General features: G+C 52.6%; 6 protein-coding genes across 6 annotated transcripts; 3 read left to right on the top strand and 3 right to left on the bottom strand.

Moving 5' to 3' along the window:
• Nucleotides 1-531: 531 nt before the first annotated feature.
• MGL_0103 (uncharacterized protein) lies at nt 532-2,358 on the top strand (the record flags this gene model as incomplete). Its single annotated transcript, XM_001732276.1, has 1 exon — nt 532-2,358. The coding sequence occupies one exon, from the start codon at nt 532-534 to the stop codon at nt 2,356-2,358; it is 1,827 nt and encodes a 608-aa protein (XP_001732328.1).
• Nucleotides 2,359-2,478: 120 nt separating this feature from the next.
• On the bottom strand, nt 2,479-3,171 carry MGL_0102 (uncharacterized protein; the record flags this gene model as incomplete). Its single annotated transcript, XM_001732275.1, has 1 exon — nt 2,479-3,171. The coding sequence occupies one exon, from the start codon at nt 3,169-3,171 to the stop codon at nt 2,479-2,481; it is 693 nt and encodes a 230-aa protein (XP_001732327.1).
• Nucleotides 3,172-3,882: 711 nt separating this feature from the next.
• MGL_0101 (uncharacterized protein) lies at nt 3,883-5,127 on the bottom strand (the record flags this gene model as incomplete). Its single annotated transcript, XM_001732274.1, has 1 exon — nt 3,883-5,127. The coding sequence occupies one exon, from the start codon at nt 5,125-5,127 to the stop codon at nt 3,883-3,885; it is 1,245 nt and encodes a 414-aa protein (XP_001732326.1).
• Nucleotides 5,128-6,094: 967 nt separating this feature from the next.
• Nucleotides 6,095-6,745, top strand: MGL_0100 (uncharacterized protein; the record flags this gene model as incomplete). The annotated part of the gene is made up of 1 exon (XM_001732273.1): nt 6,095-6,745. The coding sequence occupies one exon, from the start codon at nt 6,095-6,097 to the stop codon at nt 6,743-6,745; it is 651 nt and encodes a 216-aa protein (XP_001732325.1).
• A 113-nt stretch (nt 6,746-6,858) lies between these two features.
• MGL_0099 (uncharacterized protein) lies at nt 6,859-8,943 on the bottom strand (the record flags this gene model as incomplete). Its single annotated transcript, XM_001732272.1, has 1 exon — nt 6,859-8,943. The coding sequence occupies one exon, from the start codon at nt 8,941-8,943 to the stop codon at nt 6,859-6,861; it is 2,085 nt and encodes a 694-aa protein (XP_001732324.1).
• A 1,409-nt stretch (nt 8,944-10,352) lies between these two features.
• MGL_0098 (uncharacterized protein) lies at nt 10,353-12,213 on the top strand (the record flags this gene model as incomplete). The annotated part of the gene is made up of 2 exons (XM_001732271.1): nt 10,353-11,520; nt 11,543-12,213. The coding sequence occupies 2 exons, from the start codon at nt 10,353-10,355 to the stop codon at nt 12,211-12,213; spliced, it is 1,839 nt and encodes a 612-aa protein (XP_001732323.1).
• Nucleotides 12,214-12,542: the final 329 nt, after the last annotated feature.

The raw sequence follows: 12,542 nt of genomic DNA, 5'->3' as shown, positions 1-12,542 counted from the left end.
AATACCATCCTTTTCAACAAGGCAAAATATCTGTTTTGCTGCTGCGTAGGTCTTTTTTGTGTTCCACGACAGGTACAAGCATTACCTAATATCCTCCTGCTTAGTCTACATAGTCCACGCGCAATCTTTATGTTGCCACCAAGCTTCACGCATCGTTGGACATGAGAAAAGTCTTGAACGTTGAGATATGATTGGTCATAGTCCAATAGCAATGTAAAAGGCTATGAATCAATGACGCTCCCTGACAGCCCACGTTGGTTGTTATCCAGCACCATGTCCCCATTCCTTAGCGACTGTAGCGGTGACTGATGTCTCCACTCGTGACGTGGCGGCTGACGCGATTGTGCCTTGATTGCCCCTCCCACATCACATGACACAAATTCGTTCAATGATCGATCCGCCGAGCAGGTGGTAATTTTGTCGGAGGCCAAACGAATGTGGCAGCGTCTTGCCACACGCTCGGCTGCCCTGTTCCGCCGTGGTTGTGGTCCAGTTTATCGTGGTTTCACCAACACACGAGTTTGTGCCACCATGGGAGCTGTTAGCACAGGTGTAGTGCGAACAGCGTCGCTCGTTGAGCAATTGCGTAACCGCATGCAATCACACAACCTGCATGCGTACATTGTGCCGTCAGAGGACGAACATGCTAGTGAGTATCCCTCAGATGCAGATTTGTTGCGAGGGTATATAACTGGCTTTAACGGTTCTGCTGGATGCGCCCTTGTAACGCAGAAAGAAGCGCTCCTTTTTACGGATGGCCGCTACTTTCTCCAAGCTTCGCAGCAGCTTGAGCCAGGCGTTTGGACGCTTATGCGTATGGGCGAGCCGGGCGTGCCTTCGTGGGATAATTGGCTTGTAGAAAACATGCCGGCAAATTCACGCGTCGGCGTAGATCCGAAACTCATTAGTGCCGAAGACGCACACACACTAGAGGAAGCGCTCAAGCTTTCGTCATCAGCACTCGTCCCACTTCACGACAATTTGGTTGCTAGTGTGTGGCCAGACCGTCCTGCCCGGCCGCACGAGCCTATCTTCCCACTACCTGAATCCATTACAGGACAGAGCGTTGCCACAAAACTGCAAGCATTGCGGGAAGAAATGCGGAAGCAGCAAGCGTCGGCCTTTGTCGCCACTATGCTCGACGAAGTGGCATGGCTCTTGAATTTGCGTGGAAATGATGTACCGTTCAATCCAGTGTTCTTTGCTTTTGCTATTATCACACAAGATGCATGTCACTTCTACGTGGATGAGTCGCAGCTTTCTGAAGATGCGCGGAGGCATCTTGGATCGCAGGTTACGGTTCGTCCATACGCTTCGTTTTACACGGATCTTGCGGCCCTGAAGCAGCGCGTTCTTATTGGAAAGCGTGCATCTTGGGCCGTGTATGATGCACTAGGTGCTGAAAACGCGCATATTGTGCGCTCTATCCTCGTTGACCAAAAAAGCATCAAAAACCCAGTCGAACTTGATGGATTTCGCGAAGCGCATTTGCGTGATGGACCAGCGCTTGTATCATTCTTTGCATGGCTTGAAGCTATGTTAACGACTGAGGGACAAGTCGTCTCAGAGACACACGCAGCGAAGCAGCTCACTGCGTTCCGCGAGCAGCAAGAGGATTTCCGTGGTTTAAGCTTCCCTACGATCTCGTCGACGGGACCGAACGGCGCCATTATTCATTATGCTCCACCGGAGGAAGGCAGTCCGCCTATCGACCCGAACAACCTGTATGTGTGCGACTCTGGCGCGCACTTCACGTTTGGTACGACAGACGTCACTCGAACGCTACACTTCGGTACACCAACTGCTGAGCAGCGACGTTGCTTCACGCGTGTGCTGCAGGGACACATTGCCATTGATCAGCTTATTTTCCCGACTCATGTGACAGGCTATGTGATTGATGCACTTGCGCGTGCACCGGGATGGCGCGATCATCTTGAATACCGTCATGGAACTGGGCACGGTGTAGGCCACTTCTTGAATGTACATGAGCCACCTATGGGGATTGGCACGCGCCCCGTGTTCAATGAGACGGGCCTTCAGCCCGGCATGGTGCTAAGCAATGAGCCGGGCTACTATCTCGATGGCCATTGGGGTATCCGAATTGAGAACCTGGTAATTGTGCAGCCCCATTTCCTTTCGAATGGTGCTGAGCCGCCGACTAGCAAAGGATTTTTGCGGTTTGAGCGCCTAACAATGTGTCCGATTCAAACCCGACTGATCGACACAGGCTTGCTCTCACCTGACGAGCGTGCATGGATCAATGCCTACCACGATGAAGTGCTGACGAAGCTGCGTCCTCGTGTTGAGAAGGATGCGCGTGCATTGAAGTGGCTTGAACGAGAGTGTGCGCATATATAAACAAAGAAACGAAAGGGGATCGTATATGTTTCTTTGAGATAGAGAGACGACTCGATTCTTCTCAGTTGCATCGGACCCCGTAGCGAAACCGAGCTTGTTATTGGCGGCCAAAACTTCGTTTTATGACCGACGAAGAGAAGCGAATTCCCACAACGGCGGCAACGCCGATGAGGGGGCCTGGTCGCCCGAAGATGCTGCTTTGAGTGAGTCTCGCTTGCGAGGCTTATACTGCAAGGCCAAGGGCAAAAGTAGTGCCGATGAAGAGCCTGCTTGCTTAATGAATTTATGCTTCAAAAGAGTTGATGCCGTTGGACGCCGCAGTGGATCGCGAGTAAGGCACTGCGCCACAAAATCTCTGCACGCACGCGAGTACGTGGGAGCGAGCTCAGGCGGTGGGTTACGTGGAACCAAGTGCAAGACTTTCATCGGATGCAGATCCGCATAGGGCGGTTCCCCCTCTAGTAATTCCATCGCCATAATGCCCACACTCCATATATCCGCCTTGGTATCATAACCACACTGCTTGATGACCTCGGGACTCATCCAGTAAGGTGTACCAACGAATGTCCTGTCTTTCTTCATGCGTGTATGTAGCTGTCCGGCAACGCCAAAGTCTGCAAGTTTTACACAGCAATCACCTTGACTGACATGGAGCAAGACATTTGCTGCTTTCACGTCGCGATGAACCTTTTGTTCAGCATGCAAATATGTCAAGGCACGCAGCACATCACGAACAATCACGGCCATGTGAGCTTCGCTAAAGTGTCCTGCACGCGCATGCTCTGAGCAGCTGCCTCCAGCACAATACTCCATAACAATCCATAACTGTGTGTCGACAACGAAGCTGTCGTAATATGTGGTCACGAAGGGACATCGGATCTGACTGAGAATTTGTATCTCTTTCTGAACTGCTAGCAGCTCTTCAGTAGACAAATCCAAATCCACTGTCTTGACAGCAACAATTTGATCATTCGCGTGATCCAATGCACGATATACCTTGCTACAGACGTCAGATCGGTGCGTGTGTTCACAGTACTCACCCAAACGATCCCGATCCTATTAGCTCAAGAAACTCAATGTGGGAATGTGGATTTGAAGTTGAAACCGCCGTAGCGACCGGCGTCCCAACGTGCGACATCGAAATCGACAGCAACGACAGCTCACACGTTCGTCCAATCGATCGGCCCTTGTGTTGTATCGGCGGCGCCCTTACGTGCCCCACAGCTGTGTCAATTTGGGCGTACACGAGTGCAATTTTGTCACGACACGCACGGAACACGCGAGTAAATGGCCGAAAAGGAAAAAGGACACTAGCTCCAGTGACATGATACTGCACGTGATGCTCGCTCGCTTACCAGCCCAACTTTCATCGCAACGTGTGCGCATGGCCAGCGGTAGAAGTCGGCATGACCAGACGCTAACGAAGCAACACGGAAGATCAGTTATTCAGCACATGATAGAAGATAGGATTACTACATACAAGTATGATGGAACGATTAGAACTACCTTGCTGAACGAGTTTTATTAACGTGGCGACGATTGCGCCCACAACGGACACACACTTCGTGCATTGGGTACTTCCGACATACGCATCCGCGCAACTGCATGGCGCTGCGGAGTAGAAGGTTTGATGGCTTGTCGGGACGCATAACCATCGCGAGTGTGTGTGTGTGGCTCCGGGCTAGGACTCATGACCAAATAGTCGCCATGGTTCAACGATTTAGAGCCCATGGATTTGGGCGTGTCGGGCAAGGAGGCAGCGCTGGCTGGAGGCGTTGTGATACCACCACCACGTTCATTGGAAGTGGGCAGAGAAGCGACACCGGCCAGCGGTGTCGTAAAACGATCATTGCGATCGTGAGAATGGAACACTGGCCGGCTGAGCTCGACGGTGCTGTGTGAAATGGAGCGCCGATGTGAACGAACACCACGCTGTGGCGGGTGCAGATGTCGGCCCTGTGTCCGCACATGACTCCGTGGCACATGATTGTCGTGCGGGGCTGAGCTTAGGTGTGCATGGCGCTGCGCTGGATCAGCTGGCGGACGAAGCAAGCCCAAATCGGTTCGCGAGGCCGCTGACGACGACAGCGTGGCAGTGGAAGGAACTGGATCACTTCCACGAATAGGCACATAATGATCATGTGCCCGGCGTGCCTCGGGCATAGACGCATTGCGCACATGTCCCGAATGCGATATGGGCACGCGTCGAGGAGCGAATGTAGCCGGGTACGACGTTGCGCAAGCTACACCCAAACCATGAGAGGCTGCGGATGCGCTTGATGCACCACGGTGCCCATTCAAACCAGCGAATTGTCGAGATCCATGGGCCTGCCGCGAGACAGGAAATGGAGGTGATGACAAGGTAGAGGAAGAGGATGAAGACGCAGGGGCAGGGAATCGAAATGTCGAGGACGATGACGGAATTGATGTTTGTGGCGAAGTGGATGAAGCCAGGCGCCGGCGTTTGTGTGAGACATCGGTAACTCCTTTCTGTTCCCGCAAGAGGAGTTCAGGCGTTGGATAGTTATGTAGATCAGAAGACTTCTGCGTTCGATGGTGTGGCGATCCCAGCTGGGGCGCTGATGCCACACGCGCGAGGCGTTCACGTGCGGTCTGTGATGCATAATGATCTTGTGGTATGGGTGTCTGTGGTCGCGCACCTGCTTCCGATCGTGTGTCACATAGGGTAGCTTTAGATGCAACTGCGGAGGAAGGTGACGACGATGGCTGCGAAGGAAGCGATGGAATAGGCAAGGCAGTGAGGCGCATCACGGGGCTGCCTCTCTCTTTCGAATCGATGGTTTCAAATTGGAAATGGCGCCCAAATAGGCTCTCGTACAAAGACATGGTCGGAGCTGGTGAGACTGTTAACGAAGAAGACGAAGCCGAGGACGAAGGATGGAGTGATGGCACTTGATCGAAAGGCTTCGACAATGTTGGAGAATGTGAATGAGCGCCACTTGTGAGCCCAGCCTCAGATGCAGCCAAACGTAATCGCCAGCGAAGAAGTTCAGCACGTTCCAACAGTGGTTCATGTTTAGCGGAGAGTGGCGTCGTTAGCTGTGCAACTGCCATACTTGTGAGTGAGTCAAAAGGTGTGAACGCCCTCTCTCTCCCTCTCTCTCTCTCTCTCTCTCTCTCTCTCTTGTTGTCACCTACTTCTTCAATTGTCCCAAGCACAAAGATACACACACACACACACACACACACGCGACCACGTACAACACAAAGGAGGGCAGACAAATCGGCGCTATTAGTTGCAGGGACACGCTGGTCGACCCAAGGCAACGCGCGCGCCAACGTAAGGAGGTCGATCGGGAGGCGCCTTTATCGCATGCAGACATCGCGTCGCGTAATGTGTCGGCCGGACACGCGCATTGAATGAGGTGGAGCGCACAGCCGCATCGCGTGTGGACGCAGTGAAGGGAGTGGAGTGAGTCTGTGCACCTAAAGGTAGGCGCGAGTCGCTCCTCATTGAGCCCAAGATGGAAAGGCCAGTCCAGGAGCAGCGAAGGGAACCTACCAAGTTTACGCCCCAAGAACGTACGTTGTGACACAAAGCTGGATTTAACTACTAGTTGAGGCTCTGCGTCAAATTGGTTCAAATGTGTGGATGTCGCGAGTGGTACGTGTTCGTGTACGATCGCTAGAAGCTTTTTTTGTTGGGAAAGAAAGGGTCGGAATGTTGTTTTATCACTAACACGTCCAGATTGGTTTTCTCGGTGGATCTGCGACGATGTTTTACATGCTTGGTCGGTTGCGTCGGCGTCCTGGATTTGTCGGTACTGCATTCTATACCTTTTTTGGTGGATTTGCAGGTTCTTTGTTCATGATTCCCTTAGGAATTGCAATGAGCCGCAACTCTTTGCGTTCCGTGCAGGATCCGAACCATTTGGCAAGTGCGCTACATGACACCATGGAACAGCGTCGTCGCGGCTTCGTTCCAAAGCAACAACCCTTGTCTGACGCGCCAGTCTCACAGACGGTCGAATCGTCTGGATGGTCGGATCCAGCTGCAACTTCAGAGACATCCGAGCCCATATTCGCGCCTGCAGCATCATCGGATTGGTCAACATTGGAGCCGAAATCTGCTGGTCTTAACAAGAAGAGCGCTGATGCACCACCGGCCTCACGTTGGGATGAGATCCGTGGGAACCGGACAAGCGAGCCGAGTAAATGGGAACAGATTCGCCAAGAAAATGCGAAGAATGCCTTGCCTGCACATGTGAATGCCAGGCAACGCTCCTCGCAAGAGCACGAGCAGAAGCAACCGCTCTCTGACTACGATCGTGCCATGAATGAGTATCGTGCTGCATTTGAGCGTGAGCGCCAAGGCATCGATGTGACAACTGGCTTTACAGAGCACAATGAAGCATTACGTGAGTAGGCTAGGAAGTCAGATCCATTGGTTACAGCAGAAATATGATACTATGTTTTGTGGTCATAAGAATCTGATTTAGTTTACTTCGTCTTACAAATCGTTATCAATGGCCTTTTCGTTCATGTAAAGACATTTTTAGTGTGAGATGGGACGGGGCGCATCGGACGACGGTGCTTGTCTGAGAGAGTCGAGGAGCCAGCGACACTGTGCAATGCATGATGTATAGATGGATCTGAACGCTTGTTTTCCGACGGAGGCCGCATTTTACTGGAACGGCGCACCAACCGTTGCGGCTGCATTTTGAGCATATCAACCGGTGCAGTTGTCGTCACAGGGGAAACATAAGACATGGGATTCGATTCATCAAGGGACTCCGGCGCTTGTTGATTTACTCCTAGGGGCACGCTTGATGGTCCATGCACATTTGGTATATCATTTAACGCAGGAAGTCCCGAAGCAGGACCTTCGTTTGTCAATGAGTCTGATAATACGGGAAGAACACAAGAATGAGTTGTTGAATTTATTCTTCGATTCAGATGTGTACGTGATCGGGCCCGCCGTAAAGATGGACTTTCACTTGTGCATGCACTAGGGCTTTTGCCACTCATCTCTGCATCTGGATCGATCACATCGATCCCATTAGCATTGATTGTGGCTGAACTGGCCTCCGTTCCGACATCATTACTTTGAATTGTGGAAAATGCAGACTCGCATGCAGACGTAGAGTCATCCTGTTTCATACGGTCCTGTACGTGTTGATGTAGTTCATGGATTCGCCGGGAGCCAGTAAGGGCCACTGGCTCCCCATCGCCCCGAGCAAGTGACGCATCAGTTACATGGGTCTGTTTGGCCGAGCTCGGAGACAACTGAGGAAGAGACTTGCAGCGTGACAGGCGATGTTTTGACGAGCGACGCTGGATAGACGGTGGCTGAGGTGCCTGAGATGTGGGTACAGGCCGTCTTAAAGCGGAAATGTCTTGCGACATTTTCTCATGACTCTTGAACAGGCCATGGAGACCGGCGAGCGTGGCGCGTTTTGCGAGATGGAATCCAGGACGTGAAAAAGGGAAATATTGAGCAAATCCACTCGGCGTATCTAGAGGATCATATTCAGTGCCCTTCAGGTCCAAGTGCTTCGGAGTACTGATACCGTTAGGCGTCGATACAAAAAGCTGCGGCGGTGGTGGCGGCACAGGCCCCGGCATCGTCGCTTCCCAACGCAGGCGGACCGGGCACACTTGTGTGTGCCAACGAGGTTCAATTGGCACCTTAGTTCCGTCGCGTCCACAGTTGCAAACCGGGAAGGAGTCAGCACGCTGCATGCGGCGTGACTTGAGAGCTTTGTGTAAAAGATCTTCACTTTTAGAACGCCGTAATCCCCGAGGAAGCACCATAGAATCTGTATCATACACCTGTACAACCGCATCTTTCCGCGACAGAACAGGCTTTGCAGGAGACGATAGAAATCCTAGAGCCGGCGTAGCATCGACAGTGAGCTGGGATGATGGAACAGTAGCAGCCGCGGAGACCTCTGTTGCGGGTGCTGTCTTCTTGAACTGAGATGGAATCGCTGGAACTGGCGGCACTGGCGGATACGGGTAGACCGATGGTCCGAGAGGGAGCTTCGGAACGGGTGGTGTGTCTGCTCCGGTGTTGCTTGAATGGCGGTACGCGACACTCGCATCCCAAATCGAGCTTTTCCGGCGCAGTGGACGTCGTTTTAACGCATGATCACTCTGCGACGTACGCAATACATGCATATCGCTGGTTTTGCTTGGCTTTGTTTTAGTTTTTTTGGTCTGAGATTTCGAGACGGATTCTTGATTGGATGACATGATCCCTTGCATCCATCGCTCGATATCTTGACGTTTGTCGGGTGACCGCTGCAGATTCACATTCGTTGCAGACTCATGTAATGGTTTAAGCGATGATCGAGCGTGCTTGGGTTTATCTTCAGCAACAAGGCCCATATCATCCGCGTCATCAATAGTAATCACATGGGGTATCTTTGGTGTGACGATTCGAGTTTCTTTGTAACCTTCACGCTCTAATAAATCCTGGAGACTATCGAAACCAGAGGAGCGAGGGAGCGACGAAGGCGGCAGCTTCATATCCAATTGTTCGCCCTGCTTCCACTGCTGCTGCTGCTGCGAGGACATGGGCCGTGATGGTGTCGTGGGACGCCGCTCATACCCTAATCCCATGTTCTCCTTTGCATGAGATGGAAAAACTCCTGGTCGTCCAGAAGACATGGACATAGTTTGTGACGAGGTCATTCGACCTGCCCAGTCGGTTCTAGGCACGGTCGTGGCCATGCCACTGAGTGATTGAAGATCACTTGTACAAACACTGATGACACTAAGCTAGGAATGTGTCAGGACGCATGACACATGGACCTGCCTATAAGTTCTTGACACACGCCCAATTTTTTCCCAGTCTCCACGACAAACAACACGCAGGCACACACAGCACGCTGCGACGCTGGCACTCGTGAAGGCGAGTCGTGAGGTGGAGGAAGAGACTCGGCACGCGTCATGTCACGTGCTTACCTTTATCGAGTCAAACAGCGTTGAGCGCTGGGCTTGGCTAGGCTGTGGCGAACTTGACTAGGCGGAAAAGGGGGGGAGGAACTTCAGCCTTGGCACTGATTGCTAAAGCCGCTAGCCAAGCGTTATCAATCGGACCAACATTCCACCATTGATACATAGCTACGATGCGTGCGTGGCTGCTGTCCGGTCGAAATGCATTGCGCGTGCACCCCCTCACGCGTTCCACACGGCCTGTATACACGCAAGCGCGACAAATCACTGCTCGTGCCCTGCATACGTCAGGTTCTGCGCGCATCCAAAGTCCGGCTTCGCGTGAACTTGCAGGTGATCGTGTACGTCTACAAAACAACCGATAAGAGTAAAAGGCGGCTGACTGTATCTACCAGGAAACTATTACGCGGCTTTTATACTCTATTGCGTCGCGTAATGAGGTTGAGCGCTACCTGCGAATCTTCAGTGCAGCCAACAAGTTTGCTGTCATCAAAGTGGGAGGCGCGATCCTGACCAATGAGCTGGATGATCTCGCACTGAGTCTGACATTCTTGCACCGTGTCGGTCTGTATCCGATTGTTTTGCATGGTGCTGGACCACAGTTGAATGAGATCCTTGAACGAGAAGGTGTCGTTCCCGACTATTCAGACGGGATCCGGATCACCGACGCCACTACACTCCGCATCGCACGACGAGTGTTCTTAGAAGAGAACCAAAAGCTCGTTGAAAAGCTCGAATCTCTTGGCAGCCGTGCGCGTCCTGTTCCGCTAGGCGTGTTCACGGCCTCGTACCTGGACCAGGACCGCTATGGGCTTGTGGGCAAGATCGATCAGGTTGACAAGGAACCGATTGAAAGCGCGATTCGCGCGGGTTGCCTGCCTATCCTTACAAGTTTGGCACTCACGCAAGACGGGCAGATTCTTAATGTCAATGCAGATGTTGCTGCAAGCGAGCTAGCCAAGGTGCTGGAGCCCCTTAAGATCGTGTACCTGAGCGAAAAGGGCGGTCTTTACCATGGCAAGTCGGGAGAATTGATTGAATCCATTAATCTGGACGAAGAGTATGACTCGCTCATGAAAGAGGAATGGGTCAAGTACGGCACGAAGCTGAAGCTGCGTGAGATCAAGGAGCTTCTTGATCATCTGCCGCGCTCGTCGTCCGTCGCAATTATCTCGGTGGACCAGTTGCAAAAGGAACTGTTTACTGACAGCGGAGCTGGTACGCTGGTTCGTCGAGGTTATAAGCTGTTCCGATCGTCGTCGATCCAGGATATTGGTGCTGAGCGTCTTCGCGCCATGCTTCGTGAGCACGACGACGATGTACGTGAGAACCGCAAGAGTGCGTCACAGATCTTTTCGGAACTCTCACAGACACCCTACACGGTGTACGGTGATGAAGGATTGGGCTGCGTCGCTTTTGTGTCGCATCCACCTGACGAAGTGCCTGTGTTGACGCGTCTGGTCATGACACGAGATGCCGCAATGAATCACGTTATTGATAATATCTGGGGCATGATTCGGAAAGACTATCGACGTCTAGTGTGGACGTCGCGTGCCGACGACGAAAACCGGGCTTGGCACTTTGAACATGCAGATGGCAGTTTCACGCGCAACCGGCGCAGCCTCTATTACTATGGTATCCAGGATGTTGGCGAAGTCGAGCGCACGATGCGCCAGCTTGAGGAGAAAGGGCGCATTGAGCGTGCGTATCTGCCTCTGAACATGCGTCGTGTTCCCAGCGGAACGGCGCGTGGTTTCTGTACATATACGCATGCCTCAACTAAGCTTCCTCAACAGGGGCGAGAGTCGTACACGCTCGGGCGTCGGACATACGCCACAACCGCGGAGCCAAAGCGAGTGGCGTTGATTGGTGCCCGTGGCTACACCGGACGGTCATTGGTTCAGCTCATCAATGCGCACCCGAACCTGGCACTTTCGCATGTAAGCTCACGTGAGCTTGCTGGTCTTCCTCTAGATGGATACACCAAGGAGCAAGTGTACTACGCGAATATTGGCCCAGAGGACCTGAAGAAGTTGGAAAGTGGTCGGAGTAGTGTCGCCCCGCCCGATGCTTACATTATGGCTTTGCCGAATGGGGTGTGTCGCCCATTTGTGGATGCAGTGCGGGAGGGCGGAAAAGGAAAAGCACAGGGACACGGTGTTATTGTGGACCTTAGTGCTGATCACCGCTTCGACGACGCATGGACGTATGGTCTTCCTGGTGCGTTTGCGACGGCGTCTCGTTCGTGACTAACGACGGCAAGAACTGTACTCACGGGAAGCCATTCAGCAATCGAAGTTGATTTCGAATCCAGGCTGTTATGCGACCAATACGCAAATGCTTCTTGCGCCTCTGCTTCCATACCTGGACGCAACACGCCCTCCTACGGTGATGGGTGTGTCAGGCTACAGTGGCGCTGGCACGAAGTCGAGTGGTAAGCCAAGCACGCCCGGAGAGCGTCCTGTCACGCTGCCCAAACTTGATCCCGAGACACTGCATGGGGCAGTTCGGCCTTATGCGCTTACAGATCACATCCACGAACGTGAAGCTCGGTACCATCTGACGAAGCTGGCGAATGGAACACCTGTGAACGTGGCATTTACTCCGATCGTCGCTCCTTGGTTCCAAGGTATCATATCGACAGCAAGTGTCCCACTAAGCACAAAACTCACAGCACGCGAGATCAAGCAACTCTTCGAAGAAAAGTACCAGGGCGAGAAGCTAGTAGAAATTCTTCCTCATGTGCCGGAGATTACGGACATTGCATTGAAACACGGATTCAAAGCCGGAGGATTCCAGGTGCATTCTAGCGGCGAGCGCGTCGTTATCGTGGGTGTGATTGACAATCTGCTGAAAGGTGCAGCTACACAATGTATGCAAAACCTGAACTTGGCTCTCGGCCTTGACGAATTTGCAGGGATCCCAATGGATTAGGTCGGTAGGCAGCACGACGATTTCGACATAGATTGTGGCCAATCAGACCTCGCGTTGGACTGCTAATTTAGACGGATCGATCTGCTTGGACTAAGCATGCGCGGCGAGATTATATAAGCTCATCTGAGCTCTTCCCCCTTTCATTTGACCTCGGTCTTCCAGGGCCCCCCGGTAAGTAGGAGAAGGGGGCGGAGGCTTTGCGGCTGACAGATGTGGCCAAGTGAGTTGTAGTAAACAGGCCAAACCCTAGCCGACAGCGTAATTTGGAGAGAATCCAGCAAATACTGCCGCGTGTCCGATCACCATGCCCTATGGACACTCCTCGTTCG

This window comes from Malassezia globosa (genome assembly GCF_000181695.2).
Source record: "Malassezia globosa CBS 7966 chromosome Unknown mgl_sf_1.1, whole genome shotgun sequence".
NCBI classification, from domain to species: Eukaryota; Fungi; Basidiomycota; class Malasseziomycetes; order Malasseziales; family Malasseziaceae; genus Malassezia; species Malassezia globosa.
This window is presented reverse-complemented; position numbering and strand designations above follow the sequence as displayed.